At 41.6% G+C, this 21,718-nt stretch overlaps 2 protein-coding genes across 4 annotated transcripts in view; one reads left to right on the top strand and one right to left on the bottom strand.

Annotated features, from left to right (window-relative positions):
- Window positions 1-6,598, bottom strand: part of SLC44A1 (solute carrier family 44 member 1) — a 178,877-nt gene extending 172,279 nt beyond the window's left edge. For 2 of the 3 annotated variants that reach the window (XM_033122513.1, XM_033122512.1), the window contains exon 1: window positions 6,287-6,534. In XM_033122513.1, the coding sequence (XP_032978404.1) occupies window positions 6,287-6,322 (36 nt within the window). In that variant the 5' untranslated portion in view covers window positions 6,323-6,534. Of the gene's footprint in view, window positions 1-6,286 lie in introns of all 3 variants that reach the window. The other variant, XM_033122514.1, reaches the window with a different exon arrangement.
- Window positions 6,321-21,718, top strand: part of LOC117031550 (formin-like protein 18) — a 37,596-nt gene continuing 22,198 nt past the window's right edge. The window contains exons 1-2 of the mRNA XM_033122036.1: window positions 6,321-6,468; window positions 6,500-7,070. Of these exons, the coding sequence (XP_032977927.1) occupies window positions 6,321-6,468; window positions 6,500-7,070 (719 nt within the window). The remainder of the gene's footprint in view (window positions 6,469-6,499; window positions 7,071-21,718) is intronic.

The raw sequence follows: 21,718 nt of genomic DNA, 5'->3' as shown, positions 1-21,718 counted from the left end.
AAGCCTTCTAAGACAAGTGAGTAGCATGTGCAAAAGCCCTAAAACAAGGCATATAATCAACAGAAACATCTGTGAGGATAAAGCACAAAGAATAAGGAGAAGCAAGGCATACGATGACGCTGGAAAGAGATGACCAGGCCACGCGGGGTCTTGTCAGGGATTCTAGTCTTTGTCCCACGAGCAACTGGAAACCACTTAAGGGTTTCAAGTAGGAGAGGGACAAAATCAGCTTCCTACTTTTTAAAGATCACCAAGGCTGCAGTTGGGAGAAAAATTAGAAGAAAGCATGAACGAATGTAGGGAGATCTGTAAGGAGGGTTCTGGCCAGAGATGACAGAGGCTTGGACTAGAACGCTGGCAGTGGTGTTGAGAAGGTTAAAGAGGTAAGATGTCATCACTAGATGTGAACTAATGAAAGGCAAGTTCCCTACATGATTCAGGTTTCCAGTTTCCACACCAGGATACTGGTATCATTCAGTGAACCAGAGACACTGAAAAAGGTGTGTGTTATACAAATTTTGAGTGCAGTTTTCGACATGCCAGGTTTGACTTGCCTACAAGATATTTTCGTGAAAGTGCTAAGCAATCAGTTGGGTATAAGGCTCAGAGGACTAGGGCAGTTTCTTTCAACTCAGTAATTCAGTTTGGGAATTGTTGGCATACGGACTGCAACTGAAACCACAGAAGATGATATTACCTACAGAAAGGGTATGGAACAGCGGTTTGCAACCTCCGCAACCCATGAGAATCAACAGGGGAACTTTAAAAAATTTTGACACCCAGGTAGCACCCCTGAACAAACGAAATCAGAATCTCTGGGAGTGGGACCCCAGCATCAGTGTTTTCTAGAGTTCTTAAGTGTTTCCAATGTGCAGCCACGGTTGCAAAGGTAAGGAGATTTAAGACATTAAGAATTAACCGTAGTACAGAAAGATCAAGAGATTAAGAGACTAATTAGGTTTCTAGTCCTAGCTACCTCATAAGATATCTATCTCTCTGCCTCAGACCACTTCATATGTCTAAATTCTAGTTTAGCTCAATAGAAAAGTGAGAAAGTAGGGCTAGTTTTTCTCTAATATCCCCCAGGGTCCCAAAAATCTTAGCAAAAGTTACAAAATTGAAATTTTTCTTCCTTCCTGGGGGGGGGGCAGAGGGGGCCATAAAAAACAACTATTAATCAATTAATACCAGAATATAGACTATATTTTTATAAATAATTATCTTCCCCAGCCAATAACATTTTTAATGATAGAATTAACACATCAAAGAGTATTTGACAGTATTTGTTAAGACTGGGAACATTCTAACTGGATTAGTTTTGCTACATTATATATACTATGTTGCTCCCCAGCTAGTAACTGTAGGAAGTTCAAAACGGTGGCATGAATTAACTTGGAAATTCCTTCATTTAAAATGTTATTGATGGCTCAGTTGGTTAAAGCGTGAACTCTGAAGAACAGGGTTGCTGGTTCGATTCCCACATGGGATGGTGGGCTGTGCCCCCTGCAACTAAAGATTGAAAACAGCCACTGGACTTGGAGCTGAGCTGCGCCCTTCACAACTAGATTGAAGGACAACGACTTGGAGCTGATGGGCCCTGGAGAAACACACTCCCACACTTCTCCATATCTCCCAATTTGAAAAAAAAAATGTTATTAAGTGGAACTTTTCTAAAGTGATTTGCAATTTAAGATTGGGAAGCATGCATGCGAGCACAGAAACAGCAGCGTAGGGCTCAGATTCCGAAGACCTGGGGTGTGGTTTGCTTCCTTTAGTAGCTCTGTGACTTTGGCCAACTTTCCCAATCTCCAAGTCTCCATTTCCTCAACTATAAAATGGAAGTAAAATCAACTTCAGACATAAAAATGTAGAAATAAAGACATGAAAATGGCTGTGAAACATAGCAATAAATTTGCACATTATTTCCAGCCAATTTTAACACTAACTTTAATTTACATTTTTTGAGGAGTTGCTCTTCTTTGCTTATCAGCATAGTATTCAGAAGAAGAAAACAAAACAAAACAAAACAAAATCCTAAAAACTGTCTTAATGCCAGTTAGACACTTTTTTGTTACAGTTAGAGCAAATCTATTTTGCTGGAAATATTTTAATGGAACAACCTAGTCTTTGTTGGTAATTCGCACTATGCTCTTCAAATTTCATGTTTATCCTGTGACTTCAAATGCCACAAAGCAAATGGAGTCTACAGTATTATTAAAATTCTGTTAAGGAACAGTTAACATACTCAAGAGTTAACCAGTATTTGTGGACCACTTAATTGTTTTTCATCACTTCCAAGACAAGATATGAGAGTTAGAAAAAAATACAGCCAGATATATAACTCTCCACTTGAAGACCATGGGACAAGACAGCAGATGAGTACAATTTATCCCAAAGCCAGACAAAGGAGCAGTTTGTTCAATCAGATATACTGTCTGCCATCCCTCCCACAATTTCTAAGGTTAGAGCTGAAGGAGAGAGAACTTCACAGCACTTGGCAATCTCCTGGCCTCCAAAGCACTACTGTGAGAAATAATGATCTAACCATTAACGACGAAGACTTAGGGCAATTTGCTAAGTAATCTTTCAAAAGCCTCCTTCATTCAAACTGGTTTGTCAATGGGAAAGAACATTTAATAAATCTGAAGATTTACAAGTGGACTTTGAAGTTTAACATTATAAGAGTAGAAATTATGTCAGGTTGTAACAGAACAAACGAATTAGGGAGAGCTGGGAATAAATTTTAAGAGTCTTAGGGAGGATTAGTGCTGTAAAAAAAAACTCAAGAAGACTATCTCACTTTTATGTTCCCTTCAAAGAGATTTTTAGGCAAAGGGTATCATCATGTGTTGGCTTGTTTTGAGCAATTACTAATATTAAGATACAACTCATAATGGTCACTAACAAAAAAACGAAACATAATTAAGAGTTCTGTAAGAGCCCTGGCTCATGAGACATGCTTCACATTCTTAGATGTACGTGCCCGATACAGGACAAATTATTTTGCCAATAATTTGCTCCTTCAGCAATGCAATACAAGTTAGTATAGAATGTGACATTTCTCTTTGATCTAAATCCTAAAACAAGATAATTGTTTTGGTGGCAAACTATGATACCCAGATACTGCCAAGAAAATGAAAATAATACCAGGACAGACTACAAGAGATAAAACAGTTTAGAAGACCATGAACTCTCTTAGGAGAGTCTACAACATAGCAAGAGACTATAAGGTAAAATAAATTAGATTTCAAAAGTGAATCCCTTCTAGAAAAAGAAACACACTATATCTACATTGCTAAAACCTGCCAGGGCTTTAAAGTTGCTGACAAACCCGAGAAAAGCTAAGCTGAAATGCAGACTACCTCAAAGCACATTGTTTTGATGTGGCGAGAAGGTTATCATTAGAGTTTGCAGAAAAGCTTTTTTAAGATGTGATAACCACTGCTCTCACTGAAATATAAGCATTAAGCAAAGCGCCCAGAAGAAAAGGAAAAACCTGCTTCATTTTGTAAACTGACAGTACCACTGACACAATAGGAAGGAATGTGGGAAAGGCGGGTGAAATTTAACTTCAACAGTTCAAATCTGAGTTTAGAAGAAGATGCCTTGGTAGAATTAGTCAACCAGCCCATGGAAGTGAAACAACACGTGGGTCAGCGGTGGATTTATATTCAATGTCACTTGGGAGCCAGATGTTCAAATCTGTGTATATAATCTGTTCATTGACTATTGCTGAACAGCTATTATGTACAAGGTATAGTGAGGCACTGCAGTGGATACAAAGATGAGGGAAACAAAAGTAGTTCCTATACTCAAGAAGCTTACAATCCAGTAGAAGGGATGAAAGAAACATTCTGCCTGAAAATATAGTTGAGGCCGTTAGGAGAGGCTCAAAGTGATATGGAGGTTCTTTACTGGAGATTTGGTCTTGCATCCCTATTTTGTTTCAACACAACACATACAGAAACAGTAATATTTTAATGCTGGTGATACTCCTAAAAGGAATATTAAAATGTCAGCAGATTGGTAACATTTCACAAATGAAGAATGATGCCAAAATCTCAAACAAGGGAAAAAAAAATGATGAGCTCTTCGGCACAAAATCTGCTCCTCAATGCTCCAGTGAGCACTACAAGTCCCTAAAGCTGAACTAAAAGGCATGTGACAGCTGCTGATTGGTTATAGGAATTCACAGAAAAAAAACGCACCCCTTGGGGTGCATGACATACATCTTGTCTGTAGAACATGGCATGAAGGAAACGGTGGCTCCAAGAGGAGGAAAAAGCAAAGAAAATAAATGTATGTGACAGCATTCTGAAAAGTCTGATAGGGAGCTAGAGAAACGCCAAGACTTACTAGTACCTGTTATTAAAGCAGAGCTCTGGTGTAGCATCATCCCTCCCAAATTTAATTGTTCACGCACTGAACAAACCATCCATCAACTACCAATACTTTCCTGACTTAAAAGCATTTCACCACCAAAAGAGGATGTAAAGTTACCCAGTTCTTTACAAGAAAGGCAATATGAAAGATACCTTTTGGGTGAAAATAATATTTAAGTAAATATTAGATGAATAGCACTCAACTCGATCCCCCCTCCACTCCAAAATCCCCAACTAGTTGAAAGGTATTGTGTAATTCTACATCTTTATTTGCTAATATGAAAACCCTGGTCTATCAACCTCTCCTTCACAACAGCACCACATATAGTTTTTCTTTGCTATTCTAACTAAATAGAAAGGTTTAACTAAACCAGCCAGTCTATGATACTAGTAGGGGAAAAAAAGCACACAGGTAAGCAAACACTCAAAAAAAAAAAAAAAGAACTGGACAAAAAGGATGGATATTTGATAAAACATAAATGTCCTCCATTCATCTGCAATTCTAGTCATTTTTCTAACAGATCTCAGATTTTCAGAACAAGTATGCAGGTTATTTAAAACTGAGTTATATATAGTCATTTAACAGCAGCAAAACACTTCTGGTATTATCACAGATGCTAGATCTCTGGAGGATTTTTTTCTTTTTTCCAAACTAGCATTTTTCTTCACCAAGAGCCCACCAGCCTTTATTTCTAAAAACAAGAGCCCTTGTCTTCCCCCCTCCCCAAACAAACAAATCAAAGACCACAGTTAAATTCTACCCTAATGAAACTGAGATTACATCCCAGGCGTTGTCAGAGCCTATTTTTCATACACCACCACCAGACAGTTTGATGCAGTATTCCTGATTGCTTCTTATCGTATTTGTAAATACACTCACTAATCCACTAAATTGGGTAATTTACAAACAGGTCCTCTCACTTATTAGTGGCCAGCAGTCAAGTCCTATTACATTTGATCCTTATACAGTTGTCTAAACATTTCCATCCAGGTTAAGGGCTCGGATCGGCAAGAGAGAGAGAAGGTTGGCGAAATTTGAATGGGGGCAGGGTAGCAGCTAGGAGAAATCTCTGCATCTCAGCCCTCAGCGACAACATTCAGCCAGTGCCCACAGAAAAACTAAATTCGGCACCTTTCCTCCTGTTACACTGGCAACAAAGAGGGAGTTTCCGTAGCGCTCCCGTCACCCACCAGGTGCCCAATCTCCTTTCCTGCCTGGTCCCCGCGCTCCCGCAGGATCCTCGGTGTGAGAAGAGGCCGCGGTGCCCGGGGTCAAGGCACAAAAGGGGGATCGGGGGGAGGCGAGAGGGTGGGATCTGAGAAGTGGGCCGTGGAAGGGCTCCAGGACACGCGTAAACACCTGAGCCCGGACGGGGGGCGGCAGGCAAGAGAAAAGGGACAGATTGCTAATGGAGCAGAAACTGGAATAAGGTGGAAGACGGGTGAAGAGCCCAAGCTGGAGGTACTCCTCCTGGGAGCACAGAAAATAGTCGGTGATGGGGAGGGAAGAGAGGAGCAAGGCCAGACGACGAGGGAAGGGGGTGCCGCCTGGGGCAGAAAGGAGGCCCCTGTGTGGCCTCTACCTGCAGGCGAGCGGGACGGGCTGCTCAGGTGTGACTGGGAGGAGGAGGCCACGTCGCGAAGGGGCGGAAGAAAGCTGAGCGCCCTGGGGGCCGCGCAGAGGCGCCCGCGGGTCGGCAGCCGGGGAGCCAGCGCCAGGGCATCTGCGGGACAGGCGAGCAGGAGAGGCGGGGTGGGGGGCTCTGGAGTGCACGGTGGGCTGGGGGGGGGCGAGGGACGCGGGCGGCGAGAGGCACCGCGCGGCGGGCGCGGGGAATGGGGCGCGGGGAGTGGGGCGCGGGAGAGGCATCCCGGCGGGCGGCCGGGAGGCGGGAGACCCTCACCTGCGCGGCGGAGGAGGCGGAGCTGCAGCAGCCCATGGCGGGGCCGGGGGAGCCCGGAGGCGGCGCCGGGCGCGCAGCTACGCCCCGGAGCCCCTCGGCATGCGAGCCGGCGGGCGCCCGGGGAGGGCGCGGCCTGGCCCCGCACGGCTCGGCGGTGACGGCGGCGGCTCGGACGGCGCCGGGTACTCAGAAGGCGGCGCGGTTCGGGGCAAGCGCCGGCCACATCCCACGGCGGCGGCGGCGGCGGCGGCGGCGGCTGCGCGGCTCCTGCTCGGCTCCTGCTGCTGCAGCTGCTCCCCAGCGGAAAGGGGCGGGCGGCGGCGGCGCCTCCCCCTGTCCCCCGCCTCCCGCCTCCCGCGCCCAGTCCCTCTCCCGCTCCCTCTCCCGGGCCGCCGCCTCCTCAGCGCCGCGCGCGTCTCCCATCAGACTCCCCGCCCCCAGTGCAGCGCCGCGCGGGCGGCGGGGCGGCGGCGGCCAAAACGAGGCCGGGCCCTTTGGCGCGCGTCGGAGCCTGCGCGGTGCCGAGCCCATTTAGCGGTGGCACCGAAGCCGAGCGCTGCCTCGGGGCGAGGGCGCCGGGGGCTGAGGCTCCTGAGGGCCGGACAGGCTCGCAGCCGTTATTGGGCCGGGTTGCTTCCGGACCGGGAGGCACGGCCGAGGCGCGCGGAGTTGCTCGCTGTCCCCGCTGGGAGCGCAGCCCAAAGACCCTAATGACTTCTTACTGTTCCGACGGCAGCTTTCTATCCAGAGGAAACGTACACAATAAACCTTCCCTGGAGAAGGGGTAAGTGATAGAAGACGAAGAGAAACAAGCATCTGTTGCTACTGGCCTCATTTTGCTGATGTGGAAACAGCCTTGAAAGGGGACTAAGAAAGGAATGAAACGCACCCAAGGTCAAAATTGTTATAAAGAGCCAAAACAGGGAAAAGGCAAAAAGTTCCCCAGGTCTCCCGACTCAGAGCCATATTGGATCTGAACTAAACTTTCTTATCCAGACTGAAGACATTCTAAGTTCCAGTAACTTAAAGGCCGTGGGAATGAAGAGGTGAACAAAAGACACAAGTTTTTGTTTTCTTACAAGTCCCTGTTGCTACTGTAGGGTAGCGACAAGTTAGACCAGGTGTTGTCACGACCTTCGAGAAATGTGCAGCCCCCAAAGAGTCGTTGGGAAACAGTGTGAGAGGAGAACAGTTACAAGGTGGCAAGAATAAAACTAAAGATCGTGGTTAATATTAAGAGAACCACGGTATTGGGCCCTCTTATAAGCCTTTTATGTTTCATTTCATCCTATCCAAGAAGGTCTCGAAGACAGAATCAGTTAAAAAAAATTTTTTTTATTTGCAAAGATGCAAGGCAATGAGACTCTAGAAGGCCTGACCAAATAAAAGACGGCAAGTTTTAACGATTACCCAAAGTCCAAGGGGAGAAAAATAGCACAGAAGTAAGTAGACTTTAACGTGCTTTGGAAAGGGAACCTAACCTAAGCAAAGGAAAGTCAAGATGGGAACCTGGGGAAAGCTAAAGAAAAGGCCAGAGAATTCCTAGTTGATGGGTTCCAGTATCATTTCTAAACCTCATTCTCCTCCTCTGTGAAATAATTGGGAGGTCCACAAAAGGTTGTTGTCAAGATTGAATAACATGAAAACAGCTAGTAGGTCGGTAAACACTCAAGTACTGCTTGTGATCATTAATTCTTCCTCGGCATTCGCCTCCCTGTGTTCTTCAATTTGATCAGATGATCCACCATACCTCTGGGCTGGTGAATCCTAAGTGTGTTACCAGTAACATTAGGTCATTAAATAGAAGTGAAAAAATAAAATTTAATGGCTGTAGCCCCAATTCTGGTCGTAAACTCCACAATTAGATTGTAAACTCCCTGAGAACAAGGGAGAGCATTTTCTTCTTTGTACCTCCCTCAGCAATCTCAAGAGTTTGTTGAATTATTCAATGCAACCAGGAATAAAAAACCTTCCCTTGAGATTTTCCCTCAAAGCCTCAAAGTACATCTTGTTTTTAACTGAGGGAGGAGGCTGAAAGTGAAATTACAGTCTTAAACAAGAAACCATCTGTCTTCCTTCTTTATAATCAAGGAAAGGGGAGTTGTATCTCTTAGCAGAGTCAATATAGGAGCATTTCTCTCAGATTATAAAAATCTTTTTGGCCAGTGTAGTTATTCCATGTAGCAGCTAGTGCTTATTTTGTAATTAGAACTGCAGAAGCAGATAAATGCTCGTTTGTAACAGACTGGCAGTGCTTCAGAAGAAATGTATTTCACTTTTTTGGAGGTCTCTTTCCAAGACATGGATGATGAGTGAATATAATTGAAAGGGAGCACGTTCCTTTTTGCTTGACTGATCTGAACTCATTTTCCCTTTAAGGGTTAATGGAACTATCAAGTTCTAAGGTTCTGCGAGGTGCTTGTAAATAAACTAATTATGTACATACGCACCACATATGCATATGAATGTGATGTTTTAAAATTATACCTCATCATTAGCATGAGAGAAACTAACGGCTCCTGAATTTATATTCTGTGACTTCTAAGGAGTTTCTTTCCCATCCCCCTCACAACCAAAGAAGCCTCATAAAAGGAATGAATTAGAGGGGGCCAAATTACTGTTCCTTTTCATTCTTTCTCATAAACAAGCACACACAGCATTCAATGAAATTAAACTGCAAATTCAGAGATCTCGAAAGAGAATTTTTTTTACTTAGCCCGTGATCACGGTACTGATATCACCACCAAGAGGTGTCATCAAGGCAAGCCACTGGGAAGGGCTTAGGGGGTTTTGATTTTTCTGTTTTGAGAAAAGAGGATTTTAAAATAAAAACTTATGTAAGAACAGCATCTGCCCTAACCAGGATAAAATTATAAGGTCTATCAATCTTGGTGCTGCAGGGTAAAAACATCACCAGCTGAGCCAGCCAGAAATGCTTCTCAGTGGTCTTAGTATTGTATAATTGGCCATGTGAATTCCAGGGTTTCCAGCTTCAGATGGAGGGCTTGGTGCTGGTCACTCATCGAGGGAAAACATTGCACTAATGGTCTTTCTGATGATATAATAAAGCCTGACTCATTGTTCACATGATTTCAGGGTTTTGCGTAACAGAAATATAAATGCATCTGTATATATCTATAACTGCTCAAAATAGTCCTCTAATTAAAAAAAAAAAAAAGAGGCATTTGGTGCTTAGGCTGTGTTATTTACATTTTAGCACATACTGTGCATAGCCGCATCCCACAAGAGCACGTTTTCCTCAGCAGAGCCCAAGCTTCCAGATCTGCCTCACAACTACCTCCTGCAAGCGTTCACATGTCCCTCCTGGGAAATGCTCCAAAAGCGAAAACTAATTGTAACCAAGGGCTATAACTGTTCATTCATTTCCAGAGAGGCAAGAGCAAGTCTCTATTTCAGAAGATGGAAATGTATCTCAGCCTCCCAGTTAAAACCCCGAAGTTAGCACCCCTGAAAAGAGCTTCCCTGAACTCAGGCATGTGACAGAATAAGACAACATTGTTTCCAGCAAGACTCTGGTGAGACTCAGAAGTCCTTAGCTCTGCAACTTTGTTTCTGTCCACACTTGTAAGTTGATGTTTCTCCAGTGTTAATTAATAACTCTGGCTTTTATTTATGGTTTCACTTGGATTTTTGTTGCAAGATCAGAAAACTTACAAGTTCCCTTAAAAATGCTTACTGTGAATTTGTGTTTAGTAGAGGATAGCATTTTCCTATACTTTTCTGAATGACATTTTAAATCTGTAGTTCAATAATTTTTTTAATTGAGTCCTTTTTATGAACTAAGCGTGTTTGATTAAGTATCACATATGCAAACATCAGTCTTTGGGGATTTGAGCTGTTTCCAACATAAAACTAGTGTTGGTTTTATTTTGGAGTGGTGAGCAGAGGGGGGAAGGGAGGCAGGATTATGAATATTCATTTGAGAAGGAAAGAGGCGATTTATAAAGTACAGAAATCTGTTTGTTTAACAATATAGTTCTTGAGTCATTATAATGAGCCAGATACTTAGTTAGATGCTAGGGATTCAAAGATGAATGAGGTACATTACTTGCCCTTAAGTTGTTTACATTTTAGTGAGGTGGAAAGACATTTAAACCATGAATTAGCATATAGCTTAAATGTAATGAGAGGTATGAGTCCACATAGTGTATAAACTCAGAGGTGGTCAACAGAGATTGATTCATTTTGTTTATAACAAATCTTAGCTACATTACATTTTTTGTTTGTTAACCATTATATTCTTACTTCCACTAGGCAAGTTTCACTGTGTACCAAAAACCTAGAAAACTTGATATTCAAGAATGTGTCATAAATATTTTTTCAAAGAATAAATGAATTTTATCAATGAGTTCTTAGGAATTTAGATGTATAAATGCCTAAGAATGTCTCAAAGAAAAGGTTATTTGAAATATTTAATGATTACCTTCTTAAAAATGTTTGGCTTTTTTTCTGTAAAACGTTTGGAATAACATTTAATTATATAATATTGGAAATACAGAACTTTTCTTTGGAAGACATTATAGCCTAATACCTTAGCAAAAAACAATTGGATTAACTACATAAACCTTTTTAACTAGATGCAAAAGTTACCATAAATAAACACAACCAACAAACAGGTAAGTAATACTTGCAAAGTGATATATAAAAGATTTACTGCAATGGTCTGAATGTATGTGTCACCAAAAATTCATATATTGAAATCCTGACCCCCAAAGATGATAGTTTTAGGACTTGGGTTTTTGGGAGGTGCTTGGGTCATGAGGATGGAGCCTTCATGAATGGGATTAGTGCCTTATAAAAGAGATTCCAGAGAGATCTCAAGCCTCTTCCACCACGTGAGGACACAGCAAGAAGTCGGCAGTCTGCAACCCAGAAGAGACCCTTCACCAGAACTTGAGCATGCTGGCACCCTGACCTTGGACTTGTGGCCTCCAGAACTGTGAGAAATACATTTCTGGTGTTTATAAGCCACCCAGTCTATGGCATTTTGTTAAAGCAACCTAAATAGACTAAGACATTTAGTATCAACAGTACTCAAAAATCTATTAAAAACAAAAACTAAAAAACTCTCCATAGGAAAATGGGCAAAGGACATAGCAGACGAAATCCACAGTGAAAGAAATACAAGGACTCATGAAATGTGAAGTACTGCTCAACCTCACTAACATTAAGACTGTAAGTTAAAAAATCAGGCGCTTTCATTACTCACCTATCAAGTTGGCAAAGATTTAATAGCTTGATAGTATCCAGTGTCAGAAAAAGTCACAGTAGTCTCATACTCGTATGCTATTGATGGGCATATCATTAACTTTTTCTGAAGAGGAATGTAAGAATTTATAGCAACATTTTTAAAATGCACTTTTTTACCTCAGCAATTCTAGTAATGTATGCAACAGCAATACCGTTTGGTTTTCAAGAAGGAAAAAAAAATGGGGAAAACCTAAATTTCTATAAATAGAATATTGGTTAAATAATAGGAAATACTAGACAGCTATTATAAAGTAAATTAAGGTTGATTGGTATTAACTGACATAGATAACTACAATGTACCCTTGACTAAAAAAGCACTTTACAAAACAGTATTGCAGTGGAATCCTATTTATGTGAAGTGTGTGTGTGTGTGTGTGTGTGTGTGTGTAGAAGAGGTTGTGAAGAATAAATACCACTCTGTTAGAGCAATCACCTTTGGAAAGGAGATGGGGGTAAATGGGGATGAAATGGAGCAAGACAGATGGGAAACACTCTGAATTATAGACTTCGGTAGTGTTTATAGCATGTATTGTCTTTAAACTGTTATTAAAATATTTTTATTAAATGACTATAGAGGGGAAGGAGTCCTCCCAAATGACCTATTAATAGTCGAGAAAGTATGCAGTGTCCAGAGTACAGAGAAAGAACAGATCACTGTTAAATGTGATACTCAGGAGAGGCTTCATAGAGAAAGCAGCATTGAGCTGGTTGTTGGACAGGTTGGTTTTTAGATAAGTGAATACAGGGGGGAAAAGAGTTTCAGGTGTAAAATGACTTAAGCAATGGTGTAGGCTTAGAAATGAATAAAATCTGATGGATGTTCCAGTTATCTATTGTATCACAAATCAAACTAAAACTTGGTGACTTGAAACGACGATTATATATTATCATCTCTCAGTTCTAGGGACTGAGTAGGCTGGCAGTTCTCGCTTGGGGCTCTCATGTGGTTTCATCAGACAGTGGGTGAGGAAACAAAGTTTCCTCGCTCTTATGCCTGGTGGTTGGTGCTGGCTGTTGGCTGTCAGCCAGAATCTTACAAGGAACCTGGCTGTGTAACCTGGGCTTCCTGGCAGCATGGTGTCTGGGTTCCAAGAGGACCCGGCTGACACTGCATTACCTTTTATAACCCCGCCTCAGAAAATGTATACCGTGTTACCCCCGAAAATAAGACCTAGCCAGACCATCAGCTCTAATGCATCTTTTGGAGCAAAAATTAATAAGAACCGGTTGCTGATGGTCCGGCTAGGTCTTATTTTCGGGGAAACACGGTAGCATGACTTTTGCTATAGTCACAGTCCCATTCAGATTCAAGGGACCATAGATGCCACCATCACCCACCCCCAATGGAAGAAATATCAATGTCACATTGTAAGAAGAGCATGTGGGATGGAGATCTTGCCATGAGCTCTCCATTTTGCCACAGTTCCCAACACTCTCTGAGGTGTTTTCTAATGGCAGCCAGCTTCTCCCGTCTACATTATCCCTGGCTTCCTTGGAGTTTGCACCTCATACGCACAAGAAGAGCACAGCACTTGGAACAAATAGGTAACAGAGGAAGATTTTGCTTTAAAAATATCACTATGATGATATCTTACAAGGAAGTCTAAAGGAAGGAGAGATTAAATAATAAAAACAGTAGGTGCTAAAGCTGTTGCCCCTGCTCGTGAATTCTGCTGCTCAATTCAGCAAAATGATGCCTCAGTATGATTGACAGAGTCCTCCATGTTCTGCCCAAAGCATTCAGTCTTCAGGATGCTCTCAGTGGGCCTCAATTTGTGTAGGACCATGTGCTCCTATGTCTGGCAGGAAATCACTAGGCCCTGGGAGGTAATAATTGAACTTGTTCAGAATACTAAGGTACCACTTCGGGGTTACTAACAATTTCTCCAAGTGAGCAAAGGACATAAATTTCCTGGGAATCGAGCCCAGACTTGACCGCCAACTTACTCACTTTCCAAGTGCTACTGTAAGTAGGCTGTCCTAGTGTGGTGCTGCAGAACAAAATGAAGGCAGAGGTGAGGAGGCTATGAGGTCTGGCTGGACTAGCAATTTGAAACTGAGCTACAGTCATTCCCTTAAGTCCTGTTAAGAGATTTGTGTCAGGCTATGAAAATTGTAGCATTGGCCTGGTTTTTAAAGTGCCCCCCCAACTGTTACTTTATTGGACAAACTGTCAAAATCCACCCGTTCTTTTTCTCAGAGCTCCTTTCTCATTGGCACTAGACAAAGTCATTTTCCATAATACTGTATAATTTAGAAGAGTCTGTGTCAATTGCATAAAATATTTCTAATCTCCATAATTAAGATGCTGCTAGTCTGAGACCTTTGCTCTCTTACTCCCCCTCAGCCTGTTGTAGGGATGTACACAGACACTTAAGAAGAGTACTAAAGCAAAAATGACATGTTGTTCCCCTCCTGAAGGGCCATCTCATGGGTATCACCAGCCTTCCTAGACTCCCTCCTGGAGAGTTTCATTTATGGCTTCTTCAAAAGTAGGAAAGAGAAACTAAGGCAAGGTTCTCCAGACTATCCTCTCTCCATTCCCAGAAAATGGGTACCCTGTTTTCATTTTGGATTTAGAGAAAGTCCAGATGGCTCCTTCTTATGAATTGCCTTTGAAGTCCGCTCTTAATACAGCGTTTGACACAGAAATAATCACCAATGAATTTGAGTCAGACAATTGAATAACCGAATTTAGAGGACAAAATTTTAGGGGTGAGAAGTAACAAAACATTGCCGTTAGTGGTGAGGAATCTTGAACATCATGTACTCCATTTTCCTTTACATTTGGGAAAAACAAAGAGACAATGATTCACAAAGATTGTCATAATATTCAACTCGTTCCTCCTGCCTTTTGCTAGTTTGACAATATATTCAGATGTAGCCTATAGAAATCTCTTTATCCTCACAATAATCCTATGAAGTAAAAAAAATTATCACTATTTTAGAGATTAAGAAAATGAGGTGTAACAAAATAGTCTTGATATACTGGATTATGTTGGTACTACAAATTTATCATAAATCTAAGTGGTTTAATACAACAAAGGTTTACTTCTCCTTTACAGTATGTATGACACAGCAGTTGGCCGGGTTGGGGAGAGGTGGGATGGTAGTGTCTGCTCCATATAATCATTCAGGTACCCAGGCTTATGGAGGATCACAGATATTTTAGCTGTATGCTGTGCAACGTGAAGTCTCCCAACTTCTTAGAGAGAAGAAATTGGTAATTACCCATGCATTTTTCACTGCTTCAGCACAGAAATGACACACATTCTTTTGGTTGTATTTCTTTTTTTTTTTTAACTTATTTTTTTTAAAGATTTTTAATTAAAATATAGCTAACGTACAATACTATATTACTTTCAGGTGTACACCATAGTTATTGAACATTTATATACCTAAAGAAGTGATCACCATGATAAGTCCAGCAACCATCTGACACTGTACCATGCTATCACAATATTATTAACTATATTACACATGCTGTACATTACTTCCCCGTGACTTATTTGCTTTACAACTGGAAATTTGGACCTCTTATTCCCTTTCACTTTTCCCCCCTTTTTAAATTTTTCAAATACAGTTGACATTCAATATTATTTTATATTAATTTCAGGTGTACAGTATAGTGGTTAGACATTTATATAACTTAAGAAATGATCCCCCTGACTATTCTAATACTCACCTGGCGCTATATGTAGTTATTACCATATTATTGACCCTATTCCCCGTGCTTTACTTTACATCCCCATAACTATTTTGTAACTACCAATTTGTACGTCTTAATCCTCTCACATTTTTCACTCTGCCCTCTAACCCCCTTCCATCTATCATCCCCCAAAAATCTATACCCATCTGATACCATACAAAGTTATTACAATATTATTGACTATATTCCTTATGCTGTACCCTACATCCCCATGATTACTGTGTAGGAACCAATTTGTACTTCTTAATCCCTTCCCCTTTTTCACTCACTCCCAACCCCCCCTCCCATCTGGAAATGATCAATATGTTCTCTGTATCTATGAATTTGTTTCTGTTTTGTTTGTTTATTTTGTTCTTTAGATTCCACATATAAGCAAAATCACATTGTGTCTGTGTTTCTCTCTCTTACACTTAACTCAGCACAATACCCTCCAGGTCCATCCCTGCCACTGTGGATGGCAAGAACCCATTCCATTCCATGGCTGAGAAATATTCCATTGTATATATGAACCACCTCCCCTTTATCCATTCTTCCATCGACAACCACGTAGGCTGCCTCCATATCTTGGCCATTGTAAACAGTGATGCAATGAACATATGGATGCACACGTCCCCTTGGAGAAGCGTTTAGGTTTCTTCAGATAAATACTCTGAAGTGGGATTACTGGGTCCTCCTTTGTCTCTTGTTATGGCCTTTGTTTTAAAGTCTATTTTGTCTGGTATAAGTATTACTACCCCAGCTTTTTGTTTGTTTCCATTTTCATGAAGTATCTTTTTCCATCCCTTTCAATCTGTGTGTCTTTCAAGCTGAAGTGATTTCTCTTATAGGCAGCATATATAAGGGTTTTGTTTTCATATCCATTCAGTGCTCCTATGTCTTTTGAGTGGAACAATTAATCCACTTACATTGAAAGTTATTCTTGACAGATATGTAGCTATTGCCATTTTATTCATAATTTAGATTTTTTTCTTTTTTTTCTTTTTTTCTTTTTTTTCCCATCTTAAGTCCCTCTAACATTCCTTATAATGCTGGTTTGATGGTGATGAACTCCTTTAGCTTTTTCTTGCCTGGCAAGCTCTTTATCTGTCCTTCAATTCTAAATTATAGCTTTGCTGGATCGAGTAATCTTGATTGTAGGTCCTTGTTTTTTATCACATTGAATATTTTGTGCCAATCTCTTCTGGCCTGCAAAGTTTCTGTTGAGAAATCAGCTGACAGTCTTATGTGAGCTCCCTTATAAGTTACTAGTTGCCTTTCTTTTGCTGCTTTTAGGATTCTCTCTTTGTCTTTAACCTTTGCCATTCTAATTATAATGTGTCTTGGGTGGGCTTGTTTGGGTTCATCTTGTTTGGGACTCTACTTATAAACTTTCTGGACTTGTATGTTTATTTCCTTCACCAGATTAGGAAAGTTTTCAGTCATTATTTCTTCAAATAGATTCTCAATCCTTGCTTTCTCTCTTCTCCTTCTGGTACGCCCTATGATGTGAATGTTGTTACGCTTGATGTTGTCCCAGATGTCTCTTAAACTATCCTCATTTTTCTCTTTATTCTTTTTTCTTTTCCCTGTTCCCATTGGGTGTTTTCTGCTACCTTGTCTTCCAAATCATTGATTCGAACCTCTACTTCATCTAGTTTGATGGTGATTCCTTCCAGTACATTCTTCATTTCAGTTATTGCATTCTTCACTTCTGACTACTTCTTTCTTATGGTTTCTATGTCCTTTTTTATGCTTGCTGTCTCTCTAAGTTCTCACTAAGTTCCTTGAGCATCCTTATAACCATTCTTTTGAACTCTGTCTCTGGTAGGTTGCTTGCCTCTATTTTGTTTAGTTCTTTTTCTGGAGTTTTCTCCTGGTCTTTCATTTGGGATGTATTTCTTTGTTTCCTCACTTTGGCTGCCTCTCTGTTTGTTTCTATGTATTAGGTAGATCTGCTATGTCTTCCAGTCTTGGCTTGGTGGCCTTATGTAGTAGGTGCCCTGTGGGGCCCTGGCACAGTCTCCCTGGTCACCTGCTCTGGGTGCTCCAGGAGTGTCCCTTGTGTTTGTTGTGTGCCCTCCTGTTATAGTTGAGCCTTGACTGCTATTGGCACATCAGTGAGTGGGATTGCCCCTCAGGCTGATTAGCTGTGGAGTTGGGCCCCATCCACAGGTTACAGGTCGCTGTGCAGGGGACTTATACCACTAAGTCGGATTTGCCCCAGCAGACTCTGGTGCCTCTTGAGACTGCTCTTTGCGTGTGCCACTTGTGGGGCTACTTGGGTGGTGATTCCTGTGGTCTGAAGCCAACCTCCAAGTATGTTGGTTCTGGAGCCTCTTGTGAGGGGCTCCGGTGCAGGCCTACGTCACCCACTGCCTGTGACAGGTCGGGGATCTGGTAGGAGCTACAGAGTGACCCGTAGTTATTTGCTGCCTGTGCTAAACCTGGATGTATGTAAGAGAGGCCACACTGGAACCTGAGGATGGCTGCCACCAATACCGGGCCTGGGGTAGCTCCACAAAAGCCAGGACACCTTGAGGCCTGCTGCCACCTGCTGGCTCCCTTAAGGTTCAGATCCTGATGAAGCTTTGTGGTGCACATGAGTTGGGTGAGGCAGGGAGTCACTAGGTTAATGTATACTCTGGTTTGGTGCCCGTACTGAGCCTGGAGCTACTCAGCAAAAGTCTCAGATTATACGAGGCCAGCTGTTGTCTGCCTGGGTCCTGTGGACTGTGATAGTTTTTCAAGAAAGAGTGTAATGCAGGTGTGACTAGCTGCTCGCAGAGAAAGTGCCTCTGTTGGGGGAGTTTGGTGGGGCAGGGTCCCAGCAGAGCTCACCAGGCCAATCAGATTCAGATTTGGCCGGTGGGGGAGGGCTCAACACAGGAAAGACGGCGTCCACCTGCCAACTGCCAGGGAGGAAGACCCCATACAGGGAAAATGCCGACTGTCCTCCAGCCCTCACTTCAAAGCCACACACCTAAGTCTGCCCCCAGCATGCCTCCGATGCCCCCCGAGTCAGCATCCCTCCCCTGGAGCCTGAGGTGAGTGCCTGAGAATGAGTGAGTCTGTGCACGGGATATTTAAGAAGAGGTCTGGGTCTCCTGCAGCCTTCTGTCCCACCTGGATAGCTGAAATCCCCACAGTTTTTCACAGCCAGATGTTATGAGGGCTCGTTTTCCCGGCACCAGTAGTCTGGGCTGGGGAGATCAGTGTGGGACTGGGGTCTCTTCGCTACTCAGGGAAGAACCTCCATGACCAAGATATTTCTCCCAGTTCACAATCGCCACACGGAGTTTTGGGGTCAGGCGTTTTCGCGTCTCCGCCACTCCTACTTGTATCAACATGGCTTCTTTATATCTTTAGTTATAAAACTTTTGTTGAGCCAGACTTCAGATAGTTCTCCAAGTTGATTGTTCTATAATTTAGTTATAATTTTAATGTGCTCATGCAAGGAAGCAGGCACAGTGTTTACTCTGCCATCTTGAATCTCCTCTCTTTTGGTTGCATTTCATTAGCTAGTACTCATCATATCCTCACATAATTAAGAAGAAGGAACTGTACATGAAATGTAATTATGGTAAGCATTTACTGTCACTGCTTTCTTTACAAGGTGTAATTTGCCCACCATCATATAGCTATTAAGTGACACAATTAGCATCTAGACCCAATCTGCTGAACCCAGAGCCTGTGCTCTTAACCACTGTCTTTTCATAACTTCATCATGCCATTTGATGGATAGAAGTGGCCATGTGTGGGAGGTAGTGGCAGCATAGTAGGAAGATCCCTGAACTTGAGACAGATGGATTTGCATACCTGTTTTGCCACTTAGTAATGGTGGGGCCTTGGGCATGTCCCTAAGCTTCTGCTAAGGACAAAAGCTTTCCCGCCTATAAAATAGGGATGAATAAAACTCATTTAGATCATTGGGAAGATGAAAGTATGAGAACCTACATGACGTATAACACCCCCTTAATGAAGGTTTATGTGTGAATTCTTATCATTTCTTCTTCCTGCCCCTTTCTGTCACACAAGTGCCTTCCTAGGATGTAAATCCTTCCGTAGGGAGACCTTTCACTGAAAGTTCTAGTTTAAATTTTGCCAGAGGAAAGACTTCAGTAACCTGATCCCAAAACTTCCAGCATTAAAGTTCTGATTCTATTACTAGTCCTTTACCTGATATCAGCATTTTTCTTCATATGCTGCTAAGCACAACTCATTCATGACTTCAGGTGAAGGGAAAGGAGAATGTCACAGTGGAATTAAAGTTGTGGCCTGAGAGCAGTCTTACATTTTAAAACACTGTAAATGTTGGAACCACTCTAGGAAGTAAATGTCAAGGCATGCTAATATGGAGTGAGCTCAGTACCTTCGGGTACCAACCTATTTGAGAAGGCCCATTTTGCTTATCGTGGTAGCCTCTTCTAAAATCTGAAAAAATGGGCCCTCTATATTATTTTATTTTAATATTATTTAGGAAAAAAGGTCTTATTTAGAAGCTTAATGGGCTTTTTTCTCCTGGGAAAAGAAAATAAACTGCTTCCTATGGGAAGGTGCATAAACTCTTTTAGAAGGCCCCTGGGTAATTGTTTAGGAGAGTATTGATAGAGATAATTTACAATCATAGGAGTCAAGGTTCATGGCAAAGGTAATGACCTTCTCTAAAGCAAGGCAAAAGGAGCCCGAAGCACCACAACTTCCAGTTCTTACGTTGCCTTTCTCATTAGCATCTCAAACATTCTCACACACTGGGTATAGTCTTGGGCTCTGGCATCGGACAAGTGTGTGTTTGATAACCAGCTCAGCAAACTACTAGTAGCTGTGGACCTTGTGCAAGTTACATAAGCACCTTTGTCCTCATCTGTGATAATTAAATGAAGGATAACAGTTTGCAAGATTACAAATGGTATATTTGGCATGTTGGACACCTGAAACAGGTCACTTTTAACTCATCTAAATGATAAAATTATTTTCATTAATAATCATTTTCTTAATTTATCTTTTAGTTTCAAATTTTTAAGAACTAAATGTATGTTTTTTATTGAAGGGAAACAGAATTTGTTTCCCCAAAATATGCCTCTTTGGCATATAGATTATTTTAAGCCAAATTAGTTTTAAAGATGTAACAGACACAGGAGAAAGCTCTGAAAACTAGGTAGAAGTTACCCTTGTGTCAGAGACATATGTATAAAGGAAATCTCCATTTGTAAGGGTGTCTTCCTTGCTGTACCAGGAAGAGGGGATGGCTAAAAACGCTTATCAATGAAGAAGGTACCGATAAATCTGCATAACAACCATACCCTTTCTTGCTGTGCTTTCCTGGTAACCCCCCAAAAGTTGCTCTCTGGCCCCCATCTTTCTTTTGCCTTTAGCTGCAGGTGGTATTTAAGGTGTTATCTTGGGCCATTTCAGAGTTACTCACTTTTCCTGAGTACCTCCCATGTATACAGGAGGTATGCATGTTATCAAACTTGTTTGTTTTTCTTCTGTTAATCTGTCTTTTTATTACAAGGGTGTCTCAGCCAACAATCTAGAAGGGTAAAGGGAAAGTTATTCTTCTTCCCCCACAGTTTGAACTAAAAAATACACTTACTAAACAATTATACCTTGCAGTTCACAGTTTTATCGTTTTAGGTTTTAAATTTTAATTAAAAAAATGTTACATGGAATGATTGGATTAAAGTAATCCAGTTTCTTCTTTAGAACTACTGTGCTGTAATTGTTTATTTGTATTTACTGTTTAAATTTTGGGATATGTCTTACCACAGGGGTTGGATAAATGAACAATGCCCTAAATGAGCTTGAACAATTCCTAACTGTTATAAACTTATTCTTGAAGCAAACTCATGAAGCTGTGTCCACATGTGTCAGAGTGGACTGTGTAACTAGGGGTTGTCTGGATTAACTTCCATTAAGAATATACCATATTTATTAAGCAATAAGGAATAAATATTTGCTAATTTGAAGTATTATGTAACAAGTATTATATATTCATATTATGTAATAAACATATCTATAAGTTTATGTACAGTCATTATATAACACAAATACACATTATTGATATTAAAACTCAACAGTTTCAAAGGTAGACCAACCATAGATATTTTCAGAAAGGGCATTTTATCACTGACATTATTTAAAATTGCAGGCAGATGGTAATAATAAAAAGCAGACAGACTGGGCTTGATTGTTTTTTAAAATTCTCTGCAGACAATACACCCTCTATTGTTGTGCCAGAGCCAGCCACTCCTACCATCCTGCCATTGGCATACCACTGCAAAGTTCCTGGCATATAGTAAGCACTCAACAGGAATCAACTGTTATTACTTTGCTACAAGTCCTTTAAAACCAGAGAGATTCCTAGGGTCTTACTTTTGTATTGCAGAAAGAGAAGAAAACAAATCATGGAAATATGACTGTACTTCCCAATAAAGAAGTATCACTACCTTTTAAAAAGAGTAATGTTTTTCTGC

The sequence above is a fragment of the Rhinolophus ferrumequinum genome, chromosome 12, assembly GCF_004115265.2.
Source record: "Rhinolophus ferrumequinum isolate MPI-CBG mRhiFer1 chromosome 12, mRhiFer1_v1.p, whole genome shotgun sequence".
In the NCBI taxonomy this organism is placed as follows: Eukaryota; Metazoa; Chordata; class Mammalia; order Chiroptera; family Rhinolophidae; genus Rhinolophus; species Rhinolophus ferrumequinum.
This window is presented reverse-complemented; position numbering and strand designations above follow the sequence as displayed.